Source organism: Pagrus pagrus (assembly GCF_965226575.1).
Source record: "Pagrus pagrus genome assembly, chromosome: 24".
Taxonomy (NCBI): domain Eukaryota; kingdom Metazoa; phylum Chordata; class Actinopteri; order Spariformes; family Sparidae; genus Pagrus; species Pagrus pagrus.
The window spans coordinates 12,053,274-12,080,690 of NC_140206.1; the positions used below are offsets into that span (position 1 = coordinate 12,053,274).

Sequence of the window (27,417 nt, forward strand, 5' to 3'; positions counted from 1 at the left end):
TTTCATTTGGGCACCTGTGACTTAAGCTTCCAATAGTCAGAGTGAGGGAGTAAGTTGGCGAATGTGACTAACGTGAATAAAACTGGTTGTTTAAAACTGAGGACAGCAACTCCCATGATCCCACGCTACGTAAATCTTTTGTTTTGTTTATTAGATATTACACACTGCATGTTTAAAGCGCCAACATCCGCAGCCAGACGTGTACACGCGTATGCCTTTTCCCACACATGAAATGCTGTTTATGAAGGAAGAATGTGCTGTGACAATGTGCGATGGTTTACAGGTTCATGTGCGGCCGATATAAATAGCCACAGCTGTGTGTAACGCTCGCGCATATTGTTCCGATACTGTTGGAAAACCTCAGCCCATCAGTTATTTTTCTTCTTTGACCTTCTATTATTCTTACTGTTGGTTATAGTTGAAGTGTTTTATTGTAAAGGACGAGCTTCATTGTGAGGGAAACTCGTTTCCTTAACTGCTAAAGTTAAAGAAAGTATAGATATACAAACAGATGTTAAAGGGTTTTTCTTCATCCAGTTATGGATAATTGTGGAGTGGAAGTGGAAATGAAGCTTGTTTCCACAATAGTTGTGATTTACAGTATAAAACACAATCAGGCACAAACAGCTTTTATAAATCTTTACAAAAAGTACATATGGTAAAATGTATTTTTTGTGTCTATTATAGCTGCCATTACACCTGTAAAGGGACTGCAGTTTTAAAAAAAAATTACCCAGTAACCAAGTTTGCGCTCCTGACAATAATTCGCAACAGTCTTAGTTTGCAGCATCTTAGCACATATCCTACTTTTATAGGCAGTTCAATCCCCTGATTCCAATTATTCCCGCAGATAGTGAAACGCCACAATCACGGGCATCCTAACAGCCTTTCAAATGTCTCCTAGGATATAAAAAACATTTTAGGACTGAGGGCTGAGCTTCAGTTGAGGTGATTTTTTGTTCATCAGGTCGCACGATTTGGTTTTGGTAGTCGTTTGGCAGAACATTGTGCTTTCATTTCCACCTGCTCAGACCACCTCTTGGTGCAAAACCAAAAAACATCTTTTCTCTCTTTATCTCTGTCAAAAGTGATCATTGTGTTGTTGGATTTGTTTTGTTGCATTCACCTCTGCCTGGAAAGGACTTTTAAGGCACTGCTATGCATGTAAATATCTGTCTGTTTGTGCGCATTTGCGTGCATGTGTGTATATGTGTGCCAATACTCACAGCTGGAGAAGACGAGAGGACAGGAGTGTTCGTCCATTGGGAAATTATGGAGCTGCAGCTGGCATTCTGCGTTGATGGTCATCCTGCAGAGGGAGAGACAGACACACTAAGACAAAGACGTTCAAGGCACTAAAAACGCTTCAGATCCTTCATTTCTCGCTCCATCAATCTCATAGTGTGAGTGCACAGTATTCATCACTGCTTATATCACATCATTCACTTTTTGCACCACAGTATATGAAGCGCTGGCTTCGGACCAGATGGTGCAGGATCACACTCGGTTGCTCGGTTGACGTGTGAAATCCCTCAAAATGACAGAATTGTTTAATCAGCGGTGTCGGACATGTTTTTTTGTGAACACGGCATGAACTTATAGGTCAGGCCCCAGAGGCATGTAAGCTTCTAAAAACAGGAGCACTTAGCTCTGATCACTGGACAAGTCAATACACCAGATGTTTGGGAAGCTGCGCTGATCACAAAGACACTGGGGATTAGTTCAACATGGAGAATGGAAAACTGAATCCGACTCAGTTAATATTCTCTGCGCGTTGTTTCAATATATCATCCTGAAATTAATTTTCAGCGGGTACGATAATGGCTGCAAAAATGACACCATCATGAAAATGGGCCTTTTCTTTCGCTTGTGCTGTGTTGTTGTGTCTTTGTCCTCGCCACAGTTTCTCATTAATTGACTGACTTCGAGCACAAAAGAGGAGCCTCATTCAAAGCAGGAAGAGGGCTGCCTCTCTCGTCTCGCTCGTAGGTGAACAAGTGCAGACGATGCGCTCTCCCAATTTGCATACACGCTCGCAGCCGTCCTTGTCGAGAGACAGGAAATCCAAATTTGGTCAAGGGTGTCGAGCGCGAGGTGAGGGGAGAGCGTGTGGAGATGTGAGCGCGAGAGACGTATCAGTCGATGCAAATGCGCCCCCAAACATACGCCTCTTTAAGACTTAATATCCTTTTAATGAAACAATAATTTTCAAATTCATCACACAGACACGCATTAGCAGAAGTGAAATTAGCTATTAAACGCCAAACATTTTGTGGGAAGTTTGTGGTTGTGAAGAGGAATTTCTAGAAGCCGAGCCACTTTGCTTCCCTCTGAATATATGCACACAACACGAGGAATCACTGAAGGATTATTCCAGCGCTGGAAAGACGGTACCTGCATACAACTGGGCTGTTTTTGTAGTAAAAAGGCACGGATATTTTTGAAATCTGTATTATATGACCAGAGAAAGCAGAGAATTTTCTACATTGCACCTAAACAGTATGTTTGAATATGTTTCTGAAAACATCTCAGGTGAAAAGCAAAGCACCTGCTTATCAGAAACACAATGAATTCTTATTCTTTCACTCTGGCATCGATTGGACTCCTCATGGCAGGGTCTGAACCATCCTGATGCTGCAGCGAGCTGCGCGCCAGCCCCTCCAAAGGGGTTGAAAACAAACACTCATGGTTGTATTTGCTGTTTGACCGAGGTCTCGCTCGAAATCCTGGATACGCAGGTGAAATTGGATCCTCGACACAGAACGGGCTCATGTCAGAGCTTGAGGGTTCATAAACTCAGATGCCACTCAAATTTAAAAAGAACCTGTCCACTCAAATCCTGAGTGTTTTTTGTTTTTATAGATACGGACGCAGTGAGGGTTATAGTGACGTAAGGACACACACACACACAAACTCTGTGTTTGTCGGAGCAGAGCAAAATAAGAAAAAAAAAAAACCTTGACATGTTGAAGAAGAGGTTTCTATTCCTGTGTGTCAGAGGTTAAGATATCAAAATTTTATACTGAACAATATGCAGGGGAAAAAAAATAAAAAAATCAATTGTACTGAAGTAGAAGCTACAATAAACCAGCACAACACACAGTTATTGAAATGTATGTAAGGGCCTCAGCTGGATCAAACAAGGGAAGCTGCATTAGCTGGTACGCATCTTAAGCACTCCACTCGGCTACACGTGCATGCATGCTGTCGCATTTAAGGTTTTACACATGTTTTATGATGGAAGAAATCCCCTGTATGATCATCATATGCCAACAAATATTTCCTTTCTTGACACTTTGTGAGTATATTTTGTGTGGTAGTGAACGCCACTTTTACAGCTTGCCATGGAGCTACCTGCCATCGATTCAGCGTGTGTGCTTCATTGTTGGAGCTCTACACAGTATTGTTTCTTCTATCACACTGGTCTGTGTGTTTTCACGTGTTCTGCAGGCTTTTACCTCAGTGTGTAAAGTACTGTCCCATTGTTCCTGATCCGGAGCAGCTGATTGGGCGTCGTTATCCAGTGAGAGTCGGCATTCTTGGAATTCCTAAAGATGGTGTCGGGCAGCCAGATCAAACCGACCATATTGCTGATTGAATGAGAGACAAAGACACACACAGAGAGAGGGAAGTAGGCAGCATGTGAGAAATGACTGCTGTTGAATTCCTTCAGATTTCTCTCAAATGCAAGAGGCAGATCCACTTCCCAATAAGAGGATAATAAAACTGCCGGGCGACACGGGGAAAACAAAGCACATCAATCAATTTGTTCCATTAATTACAGGCCTCTTCCCGAGAGAGAGGAGAATATTGTTCTCAAATGAGATATTCACAGTATGAAAATACTGAAGCACAATAGTAGCTACCCAGGAAAGAAGGAACGACTCGCAGCAGGATGTTGGCGTTACAGTTCATTAAAAAAAACATGGTTAAATATAACATTCTGTAATTATCAATGTATGGGTATCAACGCTACTGCGGTCTGTATAATTGCAGTACATCCTCAGTAAATCCAGTATACCTGTTGAGGGTTAGAGTCGGCATGCTGCTGCTGCTGTTATACCGCAGACGGGTGTCCACCCAGGTCTGGGCGAAGATAATATCGATCTGGTACTCCTGGAGAGAGAAAAGTAGAGTCAATATACTGATCTGACACCCTGTTTTTTTAAAGCGGCAGACAGACAGAAAGAGATATGCTGGATGGAGTGTGTTTGTGAGCTGAGCAGCCTCTGTCTGGTCCTTCTGGAGGAGCTGATAATGTGTTTGTTTGAACACAAACGTGTCCACATCAAAGAAAACACTGAAGCAGCGCAACGCTCACTGGAAACACTAAAATACGCATTGTGCGTTTGATATGGAAATTAACATACACCATCTCCAAATGTGTGTACTTCAGCGCTTTTTTTTTTTTTATGTCACCTCAGCAATGACCCACCTTCTAATTGTGGGAGGTTTTAGCATTTCTGATAAAAGAAAGTTGAATCATAATTTCCTTCTTTAAAAGGTAAGATAAGTCTTAGTATTTCTCTACTTAGACGATGAAATATTATCATTATTTCCTCATTTTCATTGTACAGACATTGAATCCTTGAAAAAGTATATTTGAATACACTTTAATTCACTACAGTGTCAAAGCTGAGTACATTTTCCTCATTCGCCGGCCATGGGAGATGGTGAATAGAGCAATAGCTGAAAAGAAAAACACTTCTCAAATGCTGTGGAGAGGGAGCTTTGTTTGCCTGGAGGTTTTCCTAGTTACACGGCAGTTGAGTAGCAAGTTATTAACCACCCATCTCAGAGAAGTTGTGGCCCAAATGTTAAATCGACCATGATGACTAGAGCCTGCACGTTCCTCTGGAGAACTTCCAAATAATGGCTAAATATAACCAGGCAAAATATAGCTGAAAAAGACTGTCACTCATTGATCTTTACTATCTTTGAGCCTTTAATTAGTAGCATTTCTCTTGAATTGCATAGGTGTGGGTTGTGCTGACAGCCAGCTACACAGCTGTCTTCAATCACCCAGATCTTAGAGAACACTCCAAATAGCACACTGCTGTTGGTGCATCACAAAGATGAGACTTTTGCGATCAACATGTCAGTACTGTGGGTGTGGTTGAACCTAAAAAACTTGACTGTAGCCGTGCCCTAATAATGCCTACTGAAGATTTATGAAAACTTTTTTGGTCACCTTTGTTGGTTGGGTTAGTTTGGCCATGACTCAAAAGTCAAGCTGTATTATGCGTAGCTCTGGGTGTACGTGTTTTTCTTTCTCTTGAGATACTGTAGGTATTAATGCAGTGGGGGATGTTTTAATAAAGAGATGCTGCAGATTTTATAAGCCCCACATCCACCCCAGCATCCACCAATGGGCTCCGAGTCTATGTTCCCCTGTGAGGTGTAGTTGTCATTGTAACTTCCCACCCCCTGTCCTCACTTCCTTGAGGGGAGTGACAGAGTGAGGAGTGAAGATGATAAATGACAAATCCAAGCCTCGATTCACTACTGACTGTCACTCCCCACACCGAAGAGAGGACAGGGAGTGGAGACTGATAAGGTCATCACCTACACACCAAATATCAATGCTGGACATTTTCTCTCTACATTATATATTATTTGAAAGTAAAGATACATTCTAATACCCTTGAGTCATACAGTAGAGAAACATGACAAGGTATTCCCACCTTCACTTTTCTTAGAAGCTGAGGACCTCCAACGTGGCTGGCAGAAGGTCAGAGCCTCTGTTGGAAGTCCTCTTTAGAATCTAATGAATGCCCACTGATGCTTCAATGATAAGGTCAGACTGTGAGATGTCTTTGGAAGATATTCACAACTCCTTTGTTGATATGAAATGTAGGGAAAGAAAATATTCCAGAGACTTTTCTGTGAGACGGTCTCGGATTCTGTTTGCAGAAAAGCTGATGTAGGTTTGTGCAACTACAGGAGAATTTTCTCCAGAGGACAGAGTTTCAACTTTTCTCATATTTGTTTTGAGATAAAGTTTGTAAGGTGACCCAGCAGAAGATGCATCACAGTGTATACATGTTTAAAGAAGGGTAAGTGAGGTACACACATGCACAAATTCACAACTCCATACACAGTTTTACTCACTTCCTGACTTTTCTGACCTTTTCTGTAAACAGACGGGCGAGACGTGACCTTCCTAATACATCTGTCACCAGAATCCCCATTGTTACCGTCTGACCTTTGGAGAATAATGATAGGGAGACACACGCGGACAGTGACGCGGCCCATAATTCAGACCGCAAAGTGTTACACGTTGCGCCTGCCGCAGATGAACTCTCACGACAATGCCCAAATGGGATTTTCTGCTTCCACTGGGCCCTTTTGGGGACTACACCTACAAGACAAGGCACTGAAGCAGGTCCATTATTCATGGAAATTATGCAAAACAATGAAGCCGAGTGTCGGGAGATATCTGACTGAAATTAACTACGGAGGCTCGCATTATTCCCCTGGGGATCCATTTCAAAGTCAGAAAACGAGGGTGTTAAGGAGGGAGTCCATTACTCACGGCCACTGACAAAAAACAATGAAGACCTGTAGGTGAGATAATCACAGACGACTTGTATTGTATATTCTCAGCTGGGAAAAATCCAGCACAGAAAGTCAGAGACTGGGAGTTGCAAGTTCATTATTTAGGGTATAAATATTTTATTTTAGGTCTTAAAATATTCACAATGTGATAAACTATTTCCCTCCTGTCCCTGACTAAGTTTCTCACAGCAGGGGATAAGGTACAGGAAGTGCAAGGCAACCCTCACATGATCAAAAATGTATCATGTCTTGTGTGTGTTGTGAATCTGATTCATTATCGTGGTAAATGCGGTGGTGCACTTACAATATATTTTGCCATATTAAATGTAAGATGTCATTTTTCTTCAGCACGCCGGATATCAGCAAATTTACTGGTTGGTGAAAATCAACAAATGTGGCCGTGCTGTGTTTGGAAAAGCAAATACCAATCAGAATCTGATAATATGAAATCCATTATTAAAGCTGAAGGATGTTGACAGTGAAGCACGTCCGACTGAAATTAATTAGCCTGACTTGAACGGCGTCAGAACAAATAGAGTTCTCCTTATCCAGCCTCATCATTTTTGCATGGAGGAGGACCAATTACAGACGTCGCTCAGCCACATTTTCCACATCCATGCACCAAAACATGTCTCCCAAGAGGGCAGATATACAGTAGTGTCTTTATAACTCTGTGTTAAGACCACATCTTGAAATCTTTACACTCGCTGAGTCAGAAATGCTGCTCTTGCCTGAGTGAAGAAGTTTCCTGCAGAACTATCAATGATGAACATGAGTCACCCCTTGTTTACAGCTGAATCTGCAGTCTATTACCTGAAGAGGATATTTTAATAAGGCACGCATGTATGTCAGAGTGTGAATGTAACTATATACTCAAGTGTTGTACGACAGTCATGTTTGCATTCTACACTTCAGAGTCGTTTTCTTCCTCCACATATATTTGAGGCGCGTTTCCTGTTACTTTGCTTATTAAGTATAAGTATAATACTTAAGTATATTAAGTATTATATTAAGTATAAAGTAGTTCCAATTAGGTCCTTGATTAACTATGATATTTAAAGAAATGCTTTTTTCATTTCCCTTTTAGGTCAAAGTTGGCCCGTTGTAAGTTCAGTTTTTTTGTGGTGTAAAAATGCTCTTTAAATATTTATGATCCCCAACTATTCATTATTTTACATAGTCATTAGTTCAGGGGAATTGGGATCCTAGTGGCATTTTGCTTCTGAACAATACGGTATAATTTGTGTTGGCCTATGGCCCGCCATTAAGTTTCAGTTTTGGCCTTCAAAGGGAAAAACTGTGGGCACCCCAGTCAACAACTGACACGCTAGACACAGTCATAAAAGCTCCTAGAGCCTCTTTCTGTTTTCTCTCTATGGTGCAGTTTACTCACACCCGACATTTTGTTGCACATCATTTCATTTAACAGTTTGATTGAAGACAGAAGACAATTCTCAGTACTAACTAGTTGCTATATGCGAGTAAGATACTGTGACTGTAAGTTAGCAAACTTGTTAGCTGGAATGCTAATGGGACAATAAGTTAACACAGTTTATAAAAAAGATGTTCTCGGTACCATCAGTCTAATAATACCTCTTAACACAGCGAACAAGCTGTGACAGGTTCCTCCATTTTAAATTCTCCGGCTATCTGTTACTTCAAAAGTCAGCAATCTCTTGACAGCTGTTTTTGGTCACTCCGTCGACGTTTTTGTCCTGAGTACTTTTACTCTGGATACTTTAAATACATTCTGCAGACAGTAGCACTTTTTCTTGTAGTGGGGGGTGGCACGCTCTCTTCTGTTTGCTGGTTTTCTTAGTCAACTAACCAAAAATGTCAGTTCAGCCTGTCCTGGATATTTCACCATTACAACTCACTCCTAAAAGACTAGACTCTACTTCACTGCTGATCAAATAGAATACAGCAAGCTCAAAAATACACTATTATATTATGTTTTGCAGTGAAGGGAATCTCAAACTTAAGCAAGGATCACTGACTAATGCATTTCTTCAGGCAAAACTGATGCTGCATAGTTGGTATAAATATTTATAAGTGAAATATTTATATCTTCCAGACCTTGGGAAATTGGTCGCTGGACTACATTTTCAATCCCTGAAGAGGAAGGAAAAAGATAAACATGGGGAGTGTTTGATTTCTCTGAGTCATGTGTCCATTTCTGTGCTGCTTCTTGTAGTACTTAATCATCATGAACGATATTTAAATATGCAGTTATTTTCTCAGAACCGTCACATCCAAGCCGCCGCTACCCCCTGTGCCCAAATAAACACATTCACCCAGAATGCATCGCTGTTGCTCCGTCCCGGAGGCAGCCTCACAGTGATGCACTTTGTGTGTGACGGGCCGAAGTAACGGTAAACACGACCATTCAGCCACCGCTTTGGGGTGGCGATGAACTTCTGTCGCATGTGTAATAAACAAAACTGTGCGCTACCTACGGATATGACTGGCATTTTCAAAGATTGCTTTTGTGTGTGTGCGTGTGTGCGTGGAGCTAATTTCATAAACAGGCTTTTGTCTTGTTCGTCCCAAAGAATCAAATGAAAGACCTTTGAAAGAGAAAATGAAATGATTTGCATAGATGCCTGTTTACTTGAAGTCTGTTTGGGAGAAAGGAAGTAATATCAAATGAAAAACAACGCAAACTGTCAGCTGTGCTTCACTGAGCATCTGGCTCGGGGTACAATCGACACCTGTGTGTTTCTTTGTCTCACTCCAAGACAAATGATTTACTCATGTCTGTACCGATGAAGCAGTACTCAGCATAGTAGAGACAGCAGTACTGTCCATTTATCTGCCAAAAGTGCTGCAGGAGTAGCGAAAGAAGGAAAAGGCCGACTAGTAGGTGTAGCATTGACGTATATTTGGGTTTTGCGGCTTCAAGTTCGGCATTATGGATGTTGCCATCGTGGTAACCATAATTTACAAAATGAACATCATGCTGTACTGAAGAAGACCTGATAATAGAGATTGAGACCATAAAATAATTATGAGATTTTTTACCAAGGTAATAATCAAGTGAGAAGTAAGGTCATTTTCTCATATGCCTACATAGAATCAGACCTCTTTTTGAAACCAGGTGAATCGCCCTTGCCCGCCTCTTCCCCCCAAAAGGCAATGCTTTATCTGCTTTATGACAGCCAAGCTGGGAAACTGCCCAGGGATGTTGCCAAGATGCCTGCAGAGCAGCAAGACTTGCCTAAAAGGATTTTGCTTCCGCTTTGGCATCATTTTCAGACCCTCAGCTCTGTTCAATATTTAAATGATCAATGATTTGGGTACGGACAAACTGTTCTGATGGAGAGTTAAAAAAAAAAGCCTCAAATACCTCAATTATTGATCCCTTAATGCTCAGACTGTACTTATCATTGGCTGCACTGCTGTAACTTATGCAGCCTTAATGAAATATAACATGAGCTCAGCAGAAGTGCAACTTCGACAGCTATAACTATTATTTATACATCTTTTATTGATTAATTGGTATAATAGTAATGTATATATACTGTAAGTAGCGTGGGATCATGGGAGCTGTTATCTTCACTGTTAAACAACCATCACTGCTGTGGAAAATGTATCTGATGTGACTCAGGCAGAAATGTTAATGCATTGTATTATTCGAGTTATTCCTTCCTTGCTCTCTGACTCGCTCTCAGATGTTAAAGCGACAGGAGACTGAATGAAATGCACAGATACCTTGAAAAAAATTTGGATTTCTCTGGGTTTAATCATTACAAGACAGATGTTGGATCATGTAAGACACTTTAATGCAGTGAAACGTATTATATCTTTACATTAAACAGTGAAGTCTTAGTAGTTCGTAAATCAAAAGAAAAGAAAAGGGTTAGTGATGTGATTTTTATGAAATGCAGTATCTAAACCGAACCTATACACCCTTGAATAATACATCTAACATGGTGATAATACTACTATCAGAAGCAGTAGCAGAGGTAGTAGAAGTCCTTTACTTTGAGGCACACCGTTTTTAGTTTATCTCAAACAAGCAGCATGCCCTTAAACATGTTTTGATACCTCAAGTTTTCTTTCAGTGTCTTTGAACAGGTGATCTTTTTTTCTCGGCTTTAGGAAAAGTCCATCAAAAGCATTCCGCTCATAATTCATTTAGATGCCGAGTTTCACTTCAAACACTAAATTTCTGTATACATTGATTCGGAGGGAAAAACAAGCGGAGGAGGAGAAGGCAAAAGAAGAGGAATTAGATCAGAGAGGAAACAGTATCTGGAATCTAATAAGGGGAAAGCGAGGAAAGTGATGAGTGGCCGTAACCGCTATCCAAAGGTTCACGAGGAAAGAAGAATGTGCTGTCGAGGGAAGCGCAAACAAAATCTTGTCGTTAGTGCCTTGTCAGCTAATCAATATCGGCTGACTCTCAAAAATCATATTCAGTCAAGTCACCAATCAGATTTAATGGAGACAGTAAGGCGGTGTCATGCTTATATAACACTGCAGCTGCTGTTTGTGCTTTGTTCCACCTGCCACATGCTCTATCCTGGCGCTGATGATTGATATCTACCTCCAGCACCCAGCTCCACCTGTTCCTCTTGCATATTCCCATATACGCCGATGACGTCTCTTGCCTTGTTGCATATTGTGCATCTTCATCTGTTCTGTTCTGTTCAGCCCTGGAGGGTTTTATTGCTTTCGTGGCTCACTCCTCTTGGGTTTTATTGGGAGGGATCCTCAAGCATACACCTAGTCCAAAAGTGTATCAGCAGACAAAAACTTCCATACTCGACACTGGGTGATTCTGCAAATCATTAAGTGACCTTTATTTATTTCTTTTTTTTCTGGAAAACACCCTAACACTGTTGGGTTAGGTTAGGATTGCTGGTCTGTGACAGGAAGCTATACATCGTTCCACCAACTGACTACATAAATGCTAAACTGCTCTCTACTTTTTACAACCCATATTTCAGCTTCTTGTAAGACAGCGTCCTCTGGTGGTCAATTTAATTATGAGGGGAACATGGGAGGAAGTCAGGTGACGCAGTAAGAAGAGCAACAAAGGCTGCATATGGAGGAGGTTGGGGTGGATGGATGGCTCAAACACATCCAGCTTAACATACAGTAGCTTAACTTAAGTTGTGTCCGAATTTAACTCAAGCCATGATCTTTGCCTAAACCTAACCAAACTGAGACCATTTCACGTTAATCATGTGACAACAAATGGCTAAAGACATCCCCACTTCCAGTTAAAAATGTCAGATTTTTGTCAACACAAACAGGGATGGAAATTGTCTCAATCTTAATATAGTACGTTGCCTATGACACGTACAAATGTGAATGTATCAGTGGTTTGCAGAAACGCTATCTGCCAACACATTATCTCGGCCCTTGAGCTGCTCCACAGGCTCTAAATTAAGCGACACATGCCAAATCTGATTTGAACACCATCAGGTTAACATACAGGCTGCAGCAGCACAAGTTTAACATGCAGATAGATAGAGAGCACTGGGCATCTTGCTGTGCCTTCCAGTGTCAGTGTAATTAAACTTATCTCAGTCATCTCTCATACATACGTATAAGAAGCTATTTTAAGTTGCTGAAGAGATTCTTCTTGAACCAGATCAGTATTTAAACACAATCCCCTTGTGCTAAAACCAGCGCGAAAGAGGCTGACAAGCCTTTGCACTAACATAATAATAATCTGACTCTTTAATAACATTTATATAATTCTCTTTATATTTCCAATTTCCATTCCAACTGTATGGATAAAATCAACGTCCTGAGCTCTCAGCTTTGAAACAATTACGAAGTCCCAACTTATACAGATAGATGAAGACAGGAATGTGAAGTAGTCCACGTCTGAATTTAAACATGTGAATAATGTCTATCATGATCTGAAGAACATCTATTTGAGATTAGACTTTAGTTCATACATTTCCACAACTAGACACTATGATTTTACAAAAAACTATCAAACAGGATAAGGAGATACTCATTTTATATCTCAAGGGTATATTTTACAAGCACAAGATAGACAGGGCCAACCTTCACCAGTGTTGCTCGTCTTGTTACACTGCTGAGTGCCCTCTACTTCATACAGGTGTCACCTGTTTTAAAAAAGGTCACATATGACATTTACGTAAGGGGGGGAAAAAAAATCATTATTAATTTTATTACCCCGTTGCCAGGACACAGGTTTCACATCCAGCTGGGAGAATGTGATTAAGCATAGTGAATACCATTTCATTTTTCTGAATTAACTCATGAGGCCGTCCTTATGCTGTCTTGCTGCAAGAGGCGACCTTCTCCACTGCAATCAGATAACCTTTTCTTAGTTTCTTTCAGCCTCTCTCTCCCAGCACCTACGTGAGTCACATCATTGAAGGTCAAGCATGGAAAAGCCACGAAAAAAAAAACACAGACTGGCTCACACACGCACTTTCACCTGCACGCCCACGCACTAAGGCCACATTAAAAGGCACTTTAAAGCGATGTTTGACATCTGGAGAAAGCACAGAATCCTCTGCTACACAAGACTTTTCCAGGAATCCTACAAATGGCAGGTTTAGCACTGTTCACACTGTTGTCACCTACACTGAGAAATCCAGTCAACACTGAATGGAGACAGTATGGCAGCCATCTTCTTTTCTGGTAAAACTAGTGTACAAAACGTATATTTAAACTCGAAGATGCCAAAATCTTCTAAGAGTTATGATTGCGAGCAGATAATTGAAGGACACTCGCAGTGAGCTCCAAGTGCATCATATTATAGTTGTTGAGAGTGTGGAGTACCATCTGAGAAATACACCAACATCTTACCCACCTCAAGATGTGTTGTGTGTCCTGAATGGATTTTTCCACTCTCAGTGACGTTAAAAGGATCTTGAGGCGGATTGATTAAACAAACTGTTTGTGCTTTGTTTAGCTTGCTCAGAGCCAGCCCTTCTTGAAGTGTTTCTCACTCAGCATGGATCTGCTATTGAATTAGAGTGAAGTTATAAACTTCTGAAGCCGTTTATGCAGTGATCGTACATAGTCAGACCTCAGCCTCATAACGTTCAATTCAACTATTTTTGTAACAAGCTCTACTAAAATCCTTTGGCTGTGAATTTGAATACACCTACCCTACAAATGGTAATTTGATTTTTTGCTCCTTCATGCAAGGTTTTATATTTTTTTTTTAGATATGGAGTTATGTAACAGGCCACTATATCCACACTCTCAGAGCAACATTTGTTCTTGTATGTATTCCAGGTGTCAGTGAGCTCGAAGAGACGGATGCATCTACAAAAATCTCTTTAAAGCGGATATAACAAACTTGTTAGCTAACAGTTGCTATTTTTACACATCCAGCAGACACATAGCAGCTTTAACATTAATTTGGAGTCATCTTTCTGGCCAACTTATGAATGTTAGCCCAAAACTCACTCCCGTTAGCTCCGTTTTTGGTCTCCTCTGCTGTTAAAGGCTCTACTATGTTCACGAGCCAGTCACTAACTTTGTCTGCGTTGGTGCTGTGCAGTTAGTTGGTAAAAGCAAGTCGATGCCCCGCTGCAGTGCCTCTGTAGTCCCACCTCCTCCAGATGTTAATAAACTTAGATGCTGTTGTTATTAACACACACTGCACAAGCCTTGATTATTTACCTTATATTAAAAATCTGAACTTGTATGCCCCCAAAGCTGTGCCAATTTATCCCCATGGTATCAAAGTTATTCAAATATTTGTGTTGAAGTAAGAAATTCCAGTGTGGTTATATCACTGCTTATATTACTACTGGAAATGTGACAGTTCCTTAAATGAAAATCATAAAAAATAACTGAAGGCCAAATCAAATAGCAGTGATATAAAAAAAAAAATATCTGCACCCTGGAATCAAACTGATTCTATAGACATTGCAAAGTAATTCATAAGAGAGTTTCAGCCATTATCGACGGTCCATAAAGCAAAAATGAAGCGAAGAATATTGAATTTAAATGAAAGGACGAGCAGAGGGAGGGAAACACAATGTTCCCTCTCAAGCCTCTTTAAGAAGAGCCTCTTCTTAAAAGGGTCAGAGCCTTTGATGCATGTTCCCTGCATCATGTATGTGTGCATGTGTGTGTATTCGCAATCATAGACAGACAGACAGACGGACAGATAGATGTCTCTGTGACAGTGAGTCCTTGTATTTTTGTTTGTGTACCTTTTAAGTTAAAATAGCCGCAAAAAATAGCTTCATGTGTCTTTTCAGAGTGGAAGTTCAGGGTGTCCTTCAATCTCTGTGGACTCAATTATTCAGTGAGTCCTTCCCCTGTTGCTGTTGTACCGAGGGTGCACGCTTTCATTCATTCTGTCGAGGTTTAAGTGCATGCACAAGTTCAGTCGGTTTGTTGACAAGCCAAACTATAGTGGATGAATAAAACAAGTAAACATCCCCTTGAGTCCCTGAATCGAGAGTCCAGCTCACCATGTTCTGATTTTGTTCCCTCTACCTGTTCATGTTTACACCCAAGGTGCACAGAGGCAGCCAGGTCTTCGAATGTATTACGGTTTGCATGCATTGAGAGCGTAGGAAATTTACTTCAAAGCAGAATTAAGGAGGCTTTTATGCAAAAGCACACCTGTTTTATCAACCTCAATAACATAAGTGGAGCTGCAGGATATAGAGGATCCCATCACTGCTGATTGAGATGCCAGGAAATCAACCCGTCCGTCAAAAATTAGATTCAAGGAGCATCTCCATTTAGAGGAAGTGAAGAGATGAAACTTAAGAGAGGAACATGATGAAATAAATTAATAAACAGCTGCTTTGTTCTCGGGTCAAAAAAGAAAAGATCAAAGTGTTTTTATAATCACATTACTTTGCACTTTGATACACTTTAGCTTTAACAGGTCGACAACAGGATTCTTTTTTTCAGGCCAGGATGTGAATTTCACCTGTCAGTTCCTTGTTCATTCAAACCACAACAAAGAAACAACCTTTGTAAGATTAAATATACACTTTTTTATTGTATTTTCAAATTAGTGCGAGCAAACAAGCTTCAATTTGCAAGACTGTAATTATTAAATTAAAAACACTCTGTTTAAGTGGAATTTTGTGGACAAGGTGTAATGTTTTTCCTTGTTCACCACTTTAGTGTAGCATGTAAGCATGTAGCATTCATCCTGAGATGGACATGACTTTTGATGCTAAGGTCACGATTTGATTCTCGATTGTTGCCATAACAACTGACATTTTCGTTTTCAATTTTCAAAATTATTTCAAAAAGATGAGGGCATTTTTCAGCAGCAGCTTGCCTTGACCCCGGTGGCTTTTTTGCTGGTTAAGGTTTGACAATTTCAAATATAAAAATAAAACCTTCCTTATAAATAAAATGAGAAAAGGTTGGTTTCTAAAATGTGACCCAAGTAAACCTCTTTCCAAACAAATCAATACAAAATCTCTGGGAGTGCTATCAGTTCGCCTCGGTCCAGTTCTTCCCCCACCAGTAAACCGTCTTTTGAATCGATAAAGGATCTCTGATAAAGAGCCTACTGGTGGGTGAGATAGCTTTGTCATCTTTGAAGTGTATCGCTGATAGTGCCTATGAATTTGATTATCGAAATTGAAAGCTAATTTCGATCAAATTTTAATTTTGGAATCATGATCTTAACGGGCCTATTTAAAATCACAAAAATCTAGGTCATGGTGGCGCCAAAGGAAAGGTCAGGAGATCACCAAAGTAGTTGGGGATACATCCATTCGTCCTATAAACAAATTCCAGTAGCTGTGGAACAACAGACTAATTTGCCATCGATGGAAATATACTGCTAGCATGGCCTAAAAAAAGACCATATCTTTTGATTACAGAGAGAAAAAAAGGCTCCATTTTGCAACACTACGAAAACGGATTAAAAACAGCCAGTTCCCGTGCTGCTGTTGACCCAATCCACCACAATAGCGACAATACAGACCCTCCAAATAATTACAGAGTTGATTGCTCCCTCTCAAGGTTTGGAGAAAACTCTAAACAACATGAATTGACAGCACTCGATTACAGCAAATTGAAAGGACGGCCGTGCTGTATTGACATGACCTGCCTCATGTTTTGGGTCAGTGATAACATCTTTGAAATGTGTGTGCTGACTAATAGATGGAGGATCTCTGTGCCAAGGAGACCGAGGACTGTGCGAGATTGATGGCGCACCAATGAGAATAATAATCCGTCCTCTCCATCTCTGAGTCACTGTCCCTCTTTTTGTCTCTCTTTTTCTTTTAATTACAGAATGATAAATGTGTTCGTTGTCACTCTGTCTGCCAGTCAAGTGTCGGCTAATCTGGTGAGCTCGTCGTCGCAGAGGACGACCTTGATTTCTAAGCGGAATCGAGTGAAAAACAATAAATGAGAACGAAGTGTGATTGTCTACAGCAGCCGAGCCTCCACAAAACAGCACGAAAAGAAAAGCAGAACTGAAAATATATAAATAAAGGATCTCAATAAGCAGACGTGATCAAAGAGGAGGGGAAAGAAGCAGAAAGAAGTGTCTGGACTCACTCACACAGAACTTGTACTTCAGCGGATTTATCAGCCCAAACAGTAAAAAGCACAAAGGAAAGCTGTTCACATTCACACAAATGCACAGAGACAGAGTCTGCAGACTGCTTCTTTATCTCGGACTTAGTGTACAGAGAGAAACACACACACACAGACGCACAAACACACACACACGCACAAACACACACTGTACATGCACACACAGACGCTTTGTAATATTGCATCTGTCAAGCGAGAGCATTATTTCTCTTGGCTGGGGTTGACATCTCTTCAAAGATTATTCATGTAAACACATTTGTCTGGACTAATGTAGATGGCTGTCTGTAGTGGATGTATCAATCCCTTTCCACTCTCCAGAGACAACTTCAGACTGACATGTGTGGCGAGAGACAAAAGAAAGACGCTTTTGACAGATCCAGAAATAAAGTATGGGTACTATCAGCGTAAACTTGTGTGGAAGATCTTGAAAGCTACAAGATTTACAAAGAAGAATACAAATTTTATTGAAAATAAGGCTTGATAATTTCCTTTTGTTGACCGCTGTTTTGTTGTCTTTACCAGAAGAGGGTACATACTGTAGCTATTGTGACAAAAACACATGGAAAAGCCTTTTGAGAGGAAGGACGAGTTAAAAGTCAAGCCAGCCAGGGCAGACAAGCTAGCGTTAGCTCTGACAAGCGACTGCTGAACACCTCGTTAACTTTGTCTTGTAATTGTTTTCTCACATTTTAAAACAAATCCCCAGCTACAGTTGTTTAGGAGAATGTCCCTACGCTGTTTTGCTGTGAAGCTCCAGAAATGTTTTGTGGACTATGAAACTTAACCCGACTTTCCATCGATATTGAGGTGAGTAGATAATGACTGAATTTTCACTTTTGGTTGAACTTATCCTTTAACTCCGTCAAATATATTTTTGATCTGAAACCTGTGATGCTTGTGTTGGTGTCAGATCACAGAACAAATTAAACATGGGCCTGTGGCACAAGATCAATACTTGTATTTACTTCTTCACCCAAATAGATTCTGACCTATATGTCTGAGGCTGAGCATACATCATGGTTTGTAATGGCATTATACTGAAGCATATCCAAGTACATGAACTGCCATGTACGTGCACAAAATGTTCCTGGTGACTTTGAGTTGTTTGGAAATTAAAATTCTCTCATTGACCTCCATTACACTCATTTACGATTCAAACACTGTATTGAAAAGAACCTATCCAGCAAACCTACTGCACAACATGACACTATATTATGCACAATTACAGTGGTTGTCCCCTTGCATTTAGATGAGCTTTTATACTTGTGTGTGTCCACGCATACTGTCTGCTACTTTCCAAAGCCGCTTCTCCATGTACTAAATGAACTGTGGCATTAATAGTCAGGCATTTCACCTCCGAGAAGAGGGTCACAGCACATCTTTACATCATTAATTAATTTGCTGCTGGGGTGAACGTCTAAACGGAGCAATCGACATGGGATCTAAATCAGATGATGACCAATCAGGCCTTGAGCGATTTCCAGTAAAATCATTTCCTTTTAAACAGATGTAGTACGTTTTCACTGTGAATGTGATAATAAATCTGAGCTGTGTCACAACTGTCGCACGACCGCAAATAGCAGCCCGACACATCCGCATAGGTGAAAATTATCTGTTTTGACACTTCAGTCAGATGTGAGCAGTGAGGAGTCTACGCTGATGTTTAAAGGGAGTATTTTCTCTCTGGCCGAAGGCAACAAGGGAAGCTAATGCTGCAGATGTGCCTATTCCAGTACAGCCCTGTCTCCTAAAATTACATTCATATCAAAATAGCAATAAAACTTGCAACAGCAAACATATTTTGTAAGACAGGTAATATTTTTCTCAACATGACAAGGAAACTAAGGCTTTGGTGGGTTTTACAGTTATGTTTGGACATCTCTGCACTTGTTTGAAGGATAACTGATGTTAATATATATTATTGTTTATTGTCAACAATTACAACAACAACAACGTGTTAGACCAGGGTTCAGCAACCTTTTCAATTATAAAGGGCCATTTTTACATTTTCTTCTTAATCAGTGTGCCATATTAACCTTAACATTAAGTGTAATCATGACAAGACATCACTAATTTTATTTTACCAATAAAGGCAACATGCAGAGCAACATTTTCAAACATCATTCTCTCCCATAGGACATTGTAATTATATAGAAGAGCAGTTAACAGGCTGCCATCCTTATTAACACATCCACATCAACTTGAAGTCATTAACCCCACCAATCTTCTGAATCCTGTAGCACTTTGAAGAAAATATTAATATTCATTTATTTATTAATTATTATCTTAGTTAGTATTACTTCACCTGTTTAAAATACTCTCAGCTGGACATTGTAGTTTTTAGCAAATGTTACTCAAACAGGACTAAATAAGGAATGTGTTGAGGACTATTTCCATCTGTGTATTAATACACATTTGATGCTCTAGTGAGTACTAGGACGTGGAGTCATAAATAACTTCACTGTTTGTGTGTTCATATAAGGAACAAACAGTGTGGCCATTGTTGTGCCTAAAACTGGGCGATATGGCCTTTAAAAATATTGGGTAACACATTATCATAACCATCATTACTGAATGGTACATTTATAGTTAATTATACTTTAGAAAATAGTTCTTTCACTGTTAAACCATGAAATGCTTTATAAACCATTTATTTATGATGGTTATTATAAAAACCTTTATAATAATAAGCTATATCTGACCACAATGGAGCTCTGTGTCACAGAGGAGTAAGACATCAGGCTCTGTTTATACACACAATACTTATCCCGTAGCCATGGGATTTGTTGATGATAAGAAGAGAATATTACTTGATTGATCCCTAAAGGCTAGGAAGAGCTCATCTGTTGCATCACAGATATAATTTGGTTGAAAAGGAAAACATCAAAACCATCGTGGCTGTGGCCACCATTAAGTGCGTCTCCATCGACCTGTTTTCATGCTCATTTGCCATCAGAATGTCAGGTCTGTGTGGAGCAAAGAGGCGTCTGCACATTAACACATGAAACAAACAGAAATGCCATTTTCTTAGTGTGAAGTTTGAATGGTGCTCTTTTAATTATGTCTGTTACGCCCGTTTATCTCCATGAACCAACTCATAATGTTCACATTACAATAGTACAATAACAATTTACAACCTTTACTTCTTCTATTCAGCCCCGATTAAGGTAGCCTATACTGCCATCCTCTGTTTTGTTTGCTTCGAATTCACTTGACTATTAGACAATTAGATGGAAACACAGCTTTTGTGAATATCATTGGTTTCCCTCAACTAACAGCTCACAACACAGACACCTTGGGCAACTGTTGTGGATATTTTTCACTGTTTTCTGACATTATAGACAAAGCGAAATGATTAATCAAATAAGTGATGGAGTAATTACTCAGAATAATTATTAGTCGACGCTCTAGAAATTACACCCAGTCGTCTTTAGGGCTGATTCTAAGTTTTGGTTTCAACTTCTTAAATTTGACAGTATTTAGGGAAAAACAGGTTTCCATTCACCAGCTTTATATTTGTGGCAGTCAGCAGAAAGCTTTGCCTTTTCCATATCAGTCTTGTCTAAAGGCTTGAACATCTTTCACGTGCCTCGATTTCTCAGGTGGGTTAATATCGATGGTCACTGAATCATGGCTTTCACTTGGTTTGACGTGATCGGTATATTTCACGGACAGAACAGGTGGCCCTAATAATTTCTACGCCTGGTTGATCACTGGCAGGCTCAATAGTAAAGCGGCAAATTCAAGGCACCACCCACTCACTGGCTCGAGCGCAGACGACAAGAACAGAGTGTCGATGTCAGAGTGCGTCCATCTTTGTCCGTCAATTCACCGGCTGCGTTATCTGACTCTCCCAGCACCAGCTATAAAAGCCCCGCACTTTCGCTTGACTTTAATGCCGCTAATGCCGTTTAATCACTCAACCATTCATCACAGTATGTCCTAAATTACTATCAGCTTCATTTGGTGTTGCATCATCCCAGCCAGTGCCCATTACCGTCGCGGCAAATGAGGAAAGATAATGTGTTTTGTTCAAAGGCAGATGAGAAGCTTCCTGGAGTTTGGTCGCTGACTTTGTCGAGACTGTCATTGTGTGTGTGTGTGTGTGTGTGTGTGTGTGTGTGTGTGTGTGTGTGTGTGTGAGATCAATACGGATCATGCATCTTAAAGACCCTTGGGATTTGACCTGGTTTTTCATGTGGAAGCTACACTAACACACTTGGGGATACACACCCGTGAAGTTCAGAGGGAGTGAACAGGCTAAATGGAGGTCTCAGGCCAAATGATGGGTTGCACTCAAGCAAAAGGAAACGTGCAGCACAGTGTGAATGTGGAGCTTTGGAAAAAAAAATAAAGAAACAAGGCCAAGCTGAGCCACACTGAAGAAATCAGTTGTTTTCTCTGTGACACTGTAACACTTCCACAGGGAAATGGATAAAAGGGGAAGAAACACAGGCGGACAGAGAGAGAAATAAAAGTCTTTGCACTAATTCCAGTCCAGTCAGCCCCCGGGGCGGCCGGGGATTCGCATCCCACTGACCAGCGTCCATCGGCTCTGACAGGGTGAAACCAATAAGCGCTTACACAGGAGGAAAATCACTGGAACGTCACAGCGGGATGCTGTTCTCCACTGAAACAAAGTTTGGGCTCCCACAGCGAGCTGAAACCGGCCATGCCTCACTGACCTACTACAGGCTGCAGGAGTTTTTCATTCACAACAACTCTATTACTCCTGATTGTGTGTGTGTGTGTGTGTGTGTGTGCAATTGTTGTATGCTGTAGAAGCTGCACTCTCTTCTTCTCAAATTGTACTTAATTAAACAATTTTAACGAGTCCAGGTGATTTGTAAAGATGGACACCTGCATGTACAGTTTTAAGATTTTCTCACTTTAAATAAATGCAAGAATAAACATAACTCGCTAGTTCCTGTGATAAAACAAATATATCCTGAAGTAGCTCTACTCTGCCAAGAGTTTAGACATAGGGATTTGCATTTTCTGAGTTATTTCCACACCTACTTTACGGTTGTTGTAGCACATGCCTCTGTTGAGCCTTGTTTTCACAAGTGCAGCAGGAATATGTCTGGCTTAGCAACAGGGAAAGATCTTCCTTGTTGCTAAGGTAGAGAAAAGGGTATTAAAACTATGGTAGAAACATTTCAAACTAAATCATTTTGTAAATTTACCATCCTCCTCACCAACATGACTGAGTACCTCGGCTTCACTGGTGCGCCTGCCACTTTTCTGGTTTTTCTTGATAGCAGCGAAGAGAATTCAAAGCAACTATAAAAGTTAAGTCTGCCTCATCGGGTGGGTGTGGTTCGCTCTGGTTTAAATGTGTCACAATTACCCACCAACTTTAATCAGACTTTGATTCAGAGGTGCATAGTAGTATGTGACGTCAACTTTTTTCCAACTGGGCCCTGCTCAATTCAAGCCCGCGAGAGGAAAACACCCAAAAACTCAAATACGGAGATCTCTGAAGTGAAATCACCAAAGCTGTATTGAACTTTGCAGGAAATTTTGTGCTAATGTCGCATGCAATCAGTTATAGTCAGAGGATGACTGAGAAAATATGATTCAGGGCTTTTAAGTTGCTGAAGGACGAAATGTGTTCGAATTCACTAATTCAACACCAGCCCATGAGGCCCATGACTCAGTGTTTGGAAGCCTATTGTCGACGTACATGCCGTCTTTGGGTCCGATATTCAAATGTCACGTACATTGCTTCGTCACCGGTACAAAAACCGTACCTTCGCATCCACCTACCTCCTCTGTCACTCATCAACTGCCTACACTCAAACTTTGTAGAGAGCTCTCAGGTTTTGGAGTCACAATCTTAGCTGTAACAATTAGGAGCGCTGTTGGTGGAAGGATGATGCTCCGTCTGCCCCACTTCTACAGTCTGCCACCTGGGCGTTTTTGATTGCAGCCTTTCATTACAGCTGCAGTTCAATGCCCACAATATAGTGACTCTATGGCACTTGATTACAATTATTACACAGCTTTGTTGAACTCTCAGTTCTGATTGGCCAGTAAAAGGCAATCTTAGGTCTGCTCAGACTTTACATCTAGCCATGGGCGCCTGGTCTGTTCTGTTGGTTTCTCCTCATATCACTTCTGTTGCTCGCTGGTGCAGGCAGTCCTGCTCGTCGATGTAAGCTTGCCAGTGGCTTTAGTTTGTAATAAAAGCATTTTATCGGTTTACCTGGAGGGTCGATTGATGTCTCTTTGTAAGCAGCCATATAATAAGCATGATCCTGCAGGAATTAAGCCTCAAGAGACTTCTATTTATTTGCTGAATCACCATGCAGGGGCTGACCAGTTTGCTATATAGTCTCCTTTTATTGGGTAGATCACATCATTCATGGAGTGGATACATAAAAAGAAACATCTTAATAATAATAATAATAAAATAGCCATAAAACACAATTTGTCTTTGTCAAGATTGTCTTTAGGAACATATGAGTGTGTACATTTGGCTTTTTCCTCTAGCTTTTAGACTTTTTGACTATTGTATGTAATGACTAAGGTATGACAAAATTCTGTTTTCTCATTTAATACACATTCTTAAGATTGTAGACAGCTATTATATGAGGATGGTGTCCGACAGACTTTTTAAAACTGGAGCTACATGACTGGTCAGTGGTCCTCACAGACGCTGTCGCAGCAGTAATTATTTTCTTTTCAGAGCTCTGTGTCAGTGTTTCATTATCAAATCCATTCAACTTGCTTTTTCAGAGAATGCCCAAATCAATAAAACTCCATACCGTGTTTTCACGGCTACGATGCACCCAGGCAGATTCTCAATGGCACACACACACACACACACACACACACATACACGAGCTAACATCAGCTAGTCAACGATACTCTGACGCCAGGTTAGTGGCCCACACACTGTCACCACAATAATTACAGGAAACAAAAGCTTGGCAGGTTAAACATTCCTATTTTGTTCACCTTTGCTGATAACGTTCTAGTTGTTGTTAAAAAGTCTCTGTTGCTGTTGGGTTAGCTAACCGTTGATTACGGTACCACCCACAGGCCAGTAATTGAGAGACCTCTTTAATGTTTAGCGTTATGGTAAACAGGTTGAGTCGCTCTTCTCTTGTATTTAACCACGTCCACAATTCTTCAATTTATTGTTAAACGGCACATCATTTAATTCATACAGCCCAATATCACAAATGACTCCAAGGGGCTGTACAGCATACAGCATCCTCCATCCTTACCTAGATTTTGATAAGGACAAACTCAGACAGACATGTAATAGAGGTCACAGTTTGGTTATCTTGCTGCCCCCTCCGTTTCGCTCTCTCCCTCTCTCAGGTAAACAGATTAATGATGAATTAGGAAAATACAACCAATTACACCGTCTACAGTGACTATACAGTTTACAGTATTTCACAAAGGGCATGTCCTGTTGGCTCCTCAGAGTCCAGAGCACAAAAACAACTGCATACCAAATTGAATTTACCCAGCTGAACCCAACATGTCCTCTGCTAAATGAGTGCATACTGGCATAAAATTAATAGGGTTAATTTGGGACAGCTGTGTGATGCCGCACTCATTTAAAATGTATTCCTCTATGCTAAACATTTATCTGAATAATATGACGATAACAGGCTAGCTCTGTTAGCTGGCAGGAGATACAAACTTGCATCATCCTAAAGAAAATGAAAGGTTCAATATGTAGGAAATTTAAGTTTAAAACTATAAAAAAAATATATATATATATTAATAACTATAATTATCAACTGAAGATGAAGAAAGAACAGTTGTGACGTTATGTTACAGCGTCATGTTACTGCTGCCCTCTATTTGTTTGCAGTAGGAATTCAACAGGTGCCCAATTCTTACACATTGCACCTTTAAATCAATTTCTGGAAAATAGCAGTAATAATAACATTAAATGCCAAAGACAGCAGGGCATTGTTAATAATTTACAGTAATGACATCCGATGCAGCAAATGAATTTATTATTCTTTTAAATTAATTCTGACTGAGCCAGTTAAAGTTAAAAGCAATTTAGCCTTTTTTACTGTCAGCACTATCCTGCAAATCTGGATATATTTAATGTTGCCAGGCAACAGTCACAACTCAACATCTGGTGGTAAGTTCAGAGATAAAATGCTTTCATTATCACGTCTCACTCATTTAATATTTGCAAAGTAATACATTTCTCATGTTTTGAGAGAGGATTTTCAAGCAGAAAAATTAATATCACATTTGAGTGTATTGACAGCAGCTGAATGTTTGCATTATACATAATGAAATGCTGCATCCATTTAGGCTGCCGCACTTCATTCAAGGCCAAACAACAGCCTGCTTATGCCTTCGGTTGTCTGAAAAGAAGCTATTTGCTCATTACAGCTCATCAAGCTTTCAGTTTCAGCATTTTATATGTTTTATGGCATCTGATCAGGCTTTCCATGATGAAATATGCATCGATCCATGTCCTGGACTTTTTCCAGAATCATTTTTTCCTTCGAGTCAAACTTTGCTCTGGGAATTACCTCGCTGGTGCAAAAGATCCAGTTGCTAAATAAAGCCAAAAAGCAGAAACACTGGAAGAAAATAACTCTTTGTTATGCCCGAGCCTGAGAGGACGTCTTCTTCCCTCCACAGAGACACTGCTGTCTAACTCGATTGCTTTCATAGCAGGATTCTATCAGTCTTCTGGGTTTTTTAAACTCACTCATTTGCTTAATCCAAGCTGATCCACAGGACGTGAACAAAGCATCGGCACCTGTCGTTTCTGGCTTTTTCCTAGCACAGACACAGCGGCCGTGGCCCACATGACCTCCAAATACCAGCGTGAGTAATGGCAGTGTTCATGTACGATGATGCTTATGACGGACAATGGACAAATATGTGTGTGTTTGTGTCACTGGAGTAGAGAGAAAGAGAGCGAATGCTTTCACTCACCATATCGATGGATGACACAGGCCCGATGCTGTTGACATATATGCCCACATCGATGACAGTTGGTTTCACTGCAAGAGCCAGAAGGAAGAACAGTGAGTGATTATAGCTGCACATATTGTAGGTGGGACACGTGTGAGATTTATACATGCAATCATTCTGTTTTATTTGTCATTTGTCAGTGTTTTCATCCTGCTGTCGTGTGTGACTGAACCTGCACGTGTGTCCGTGGCCTAAAATCATATCAATAATCAAGTTTAGAACGAGGCTCATCATCATTCAGTGTCACCTTGACAACTCAAACCAGTCTATTTCCTCTTTCGATGAAGCCAGAGCCATTCATCCATCCAGAGAGGAGAGATTTACCTTTGAAATTTAGAAAAAGCTGCGCCGTGCTTCCTGGAGCAGTTACTGTGTTACCATGGCAATTAATAGCATTTCCAGTCAGTATGTAGGATCTTGGCAACAACATTCGGGTCGGTTCTAGGAAGCAGAAATTGGAGCGGCAGCTACGTGGAACAGTACCAGACATAAATGCTGCACCGAAGACAGTCTTATTTGGTTTGTTTCATTGCTGTAGAACAGAAAAAAAGAGTTTTCTCACTGCAGCATCTAAATCTAAGTAACACACCCACACACAGACACAGACACACACTCAAACCTGTTAGGTGGTGTTATACATGACGCGGGGCCTTCGACATTACTTGTGATCATTTTTAGCCACACGAGCAACATGGCTCCATGGGTGGTATTGTCATTATGACGGTATGTGTGAATACACTTTGGTTCAGACCGAAAGATCTTAAAGATAATTGTAAACACTGGCTGCCTGACTTTAATGATCTTCTGATGTTTTCACTAGCGCCACCATGAGCTCGACATTGGTAGTTTTAGTGGAACACCATCAAAGTAATACTGAAAAAAGTTGTTTTGGCTCCAGAGGAAGATTTACACAATCTGATAAATTGCCTCAAGTATTGTCACGTAAGTCAGTGTTGTGGGGTTGAAGACTACAAGTTCGAAAATGAAAGCATCCCGTGGTGTTGCAAATACCAGACCCCCGTAGCTTTCTCCTCATTTATGCGTGAGACTAGCGGCTCTTTCTGAACTAATGACTTTCCCATCAGCCTCAGCTATAATTTGTGTTTACTACATATGAGCAAATGTTAGCATACTAGCATTGTGATTTTGAGCATATCAGAATGCGGACATTAGCATGTAGCTCAAAGGAACGCTGTGCTAATGTACAGCCTCGCAAAGGTTTATGCCTGGCTGTCAAGTCTTGGGCTCAATCCCAGTGTCCACACTCACAGACTTTGAGGTGCGTTCCCTGTAGGTCTTTGAGGGCTTAGTGCTGTCCCACTGTCAAACCATCAAATGCATGAGAGCCCTCTC

General features: G+C 40.6%; 1 protein-coding gene across 2 annotated transcripts in view; it reads right to left on the minus strand.

Moving 5' to 3' along the window:
* The window catches only part of LOC311253436 (gamma-aminobutyric acid receptor subunit gamma-3-like), a 92,037-nt gene that overhangs the window by 37,086 nt on the left and 27,534 nt on the right, over positions 1-27,417 (minus strand). For both annotated transcript variants that reach the window (XM_084347406.1, XM_084347407.1), the window contains 4 exons: positions 26,026-26,093; positions 4,022-4,116; positions 3,459-3,590; positions 1,227-1,309 (listed from right to left, as the gene is read on the minus strand). In XM_084347406.1, the coding sequence (XP_084203532.1) occupies positions 1,227-1,309; positions 3,459-3,590; positions 4,022-4,116; positions 26,026-26,093 (378 nt within the window). The remainder of the gene's footprint in view (positions 1-1,226; positions 1,310-3,458; positions 3,591-4,021; positions 4,117-26,025; positions 26,094-27,417) is intronic.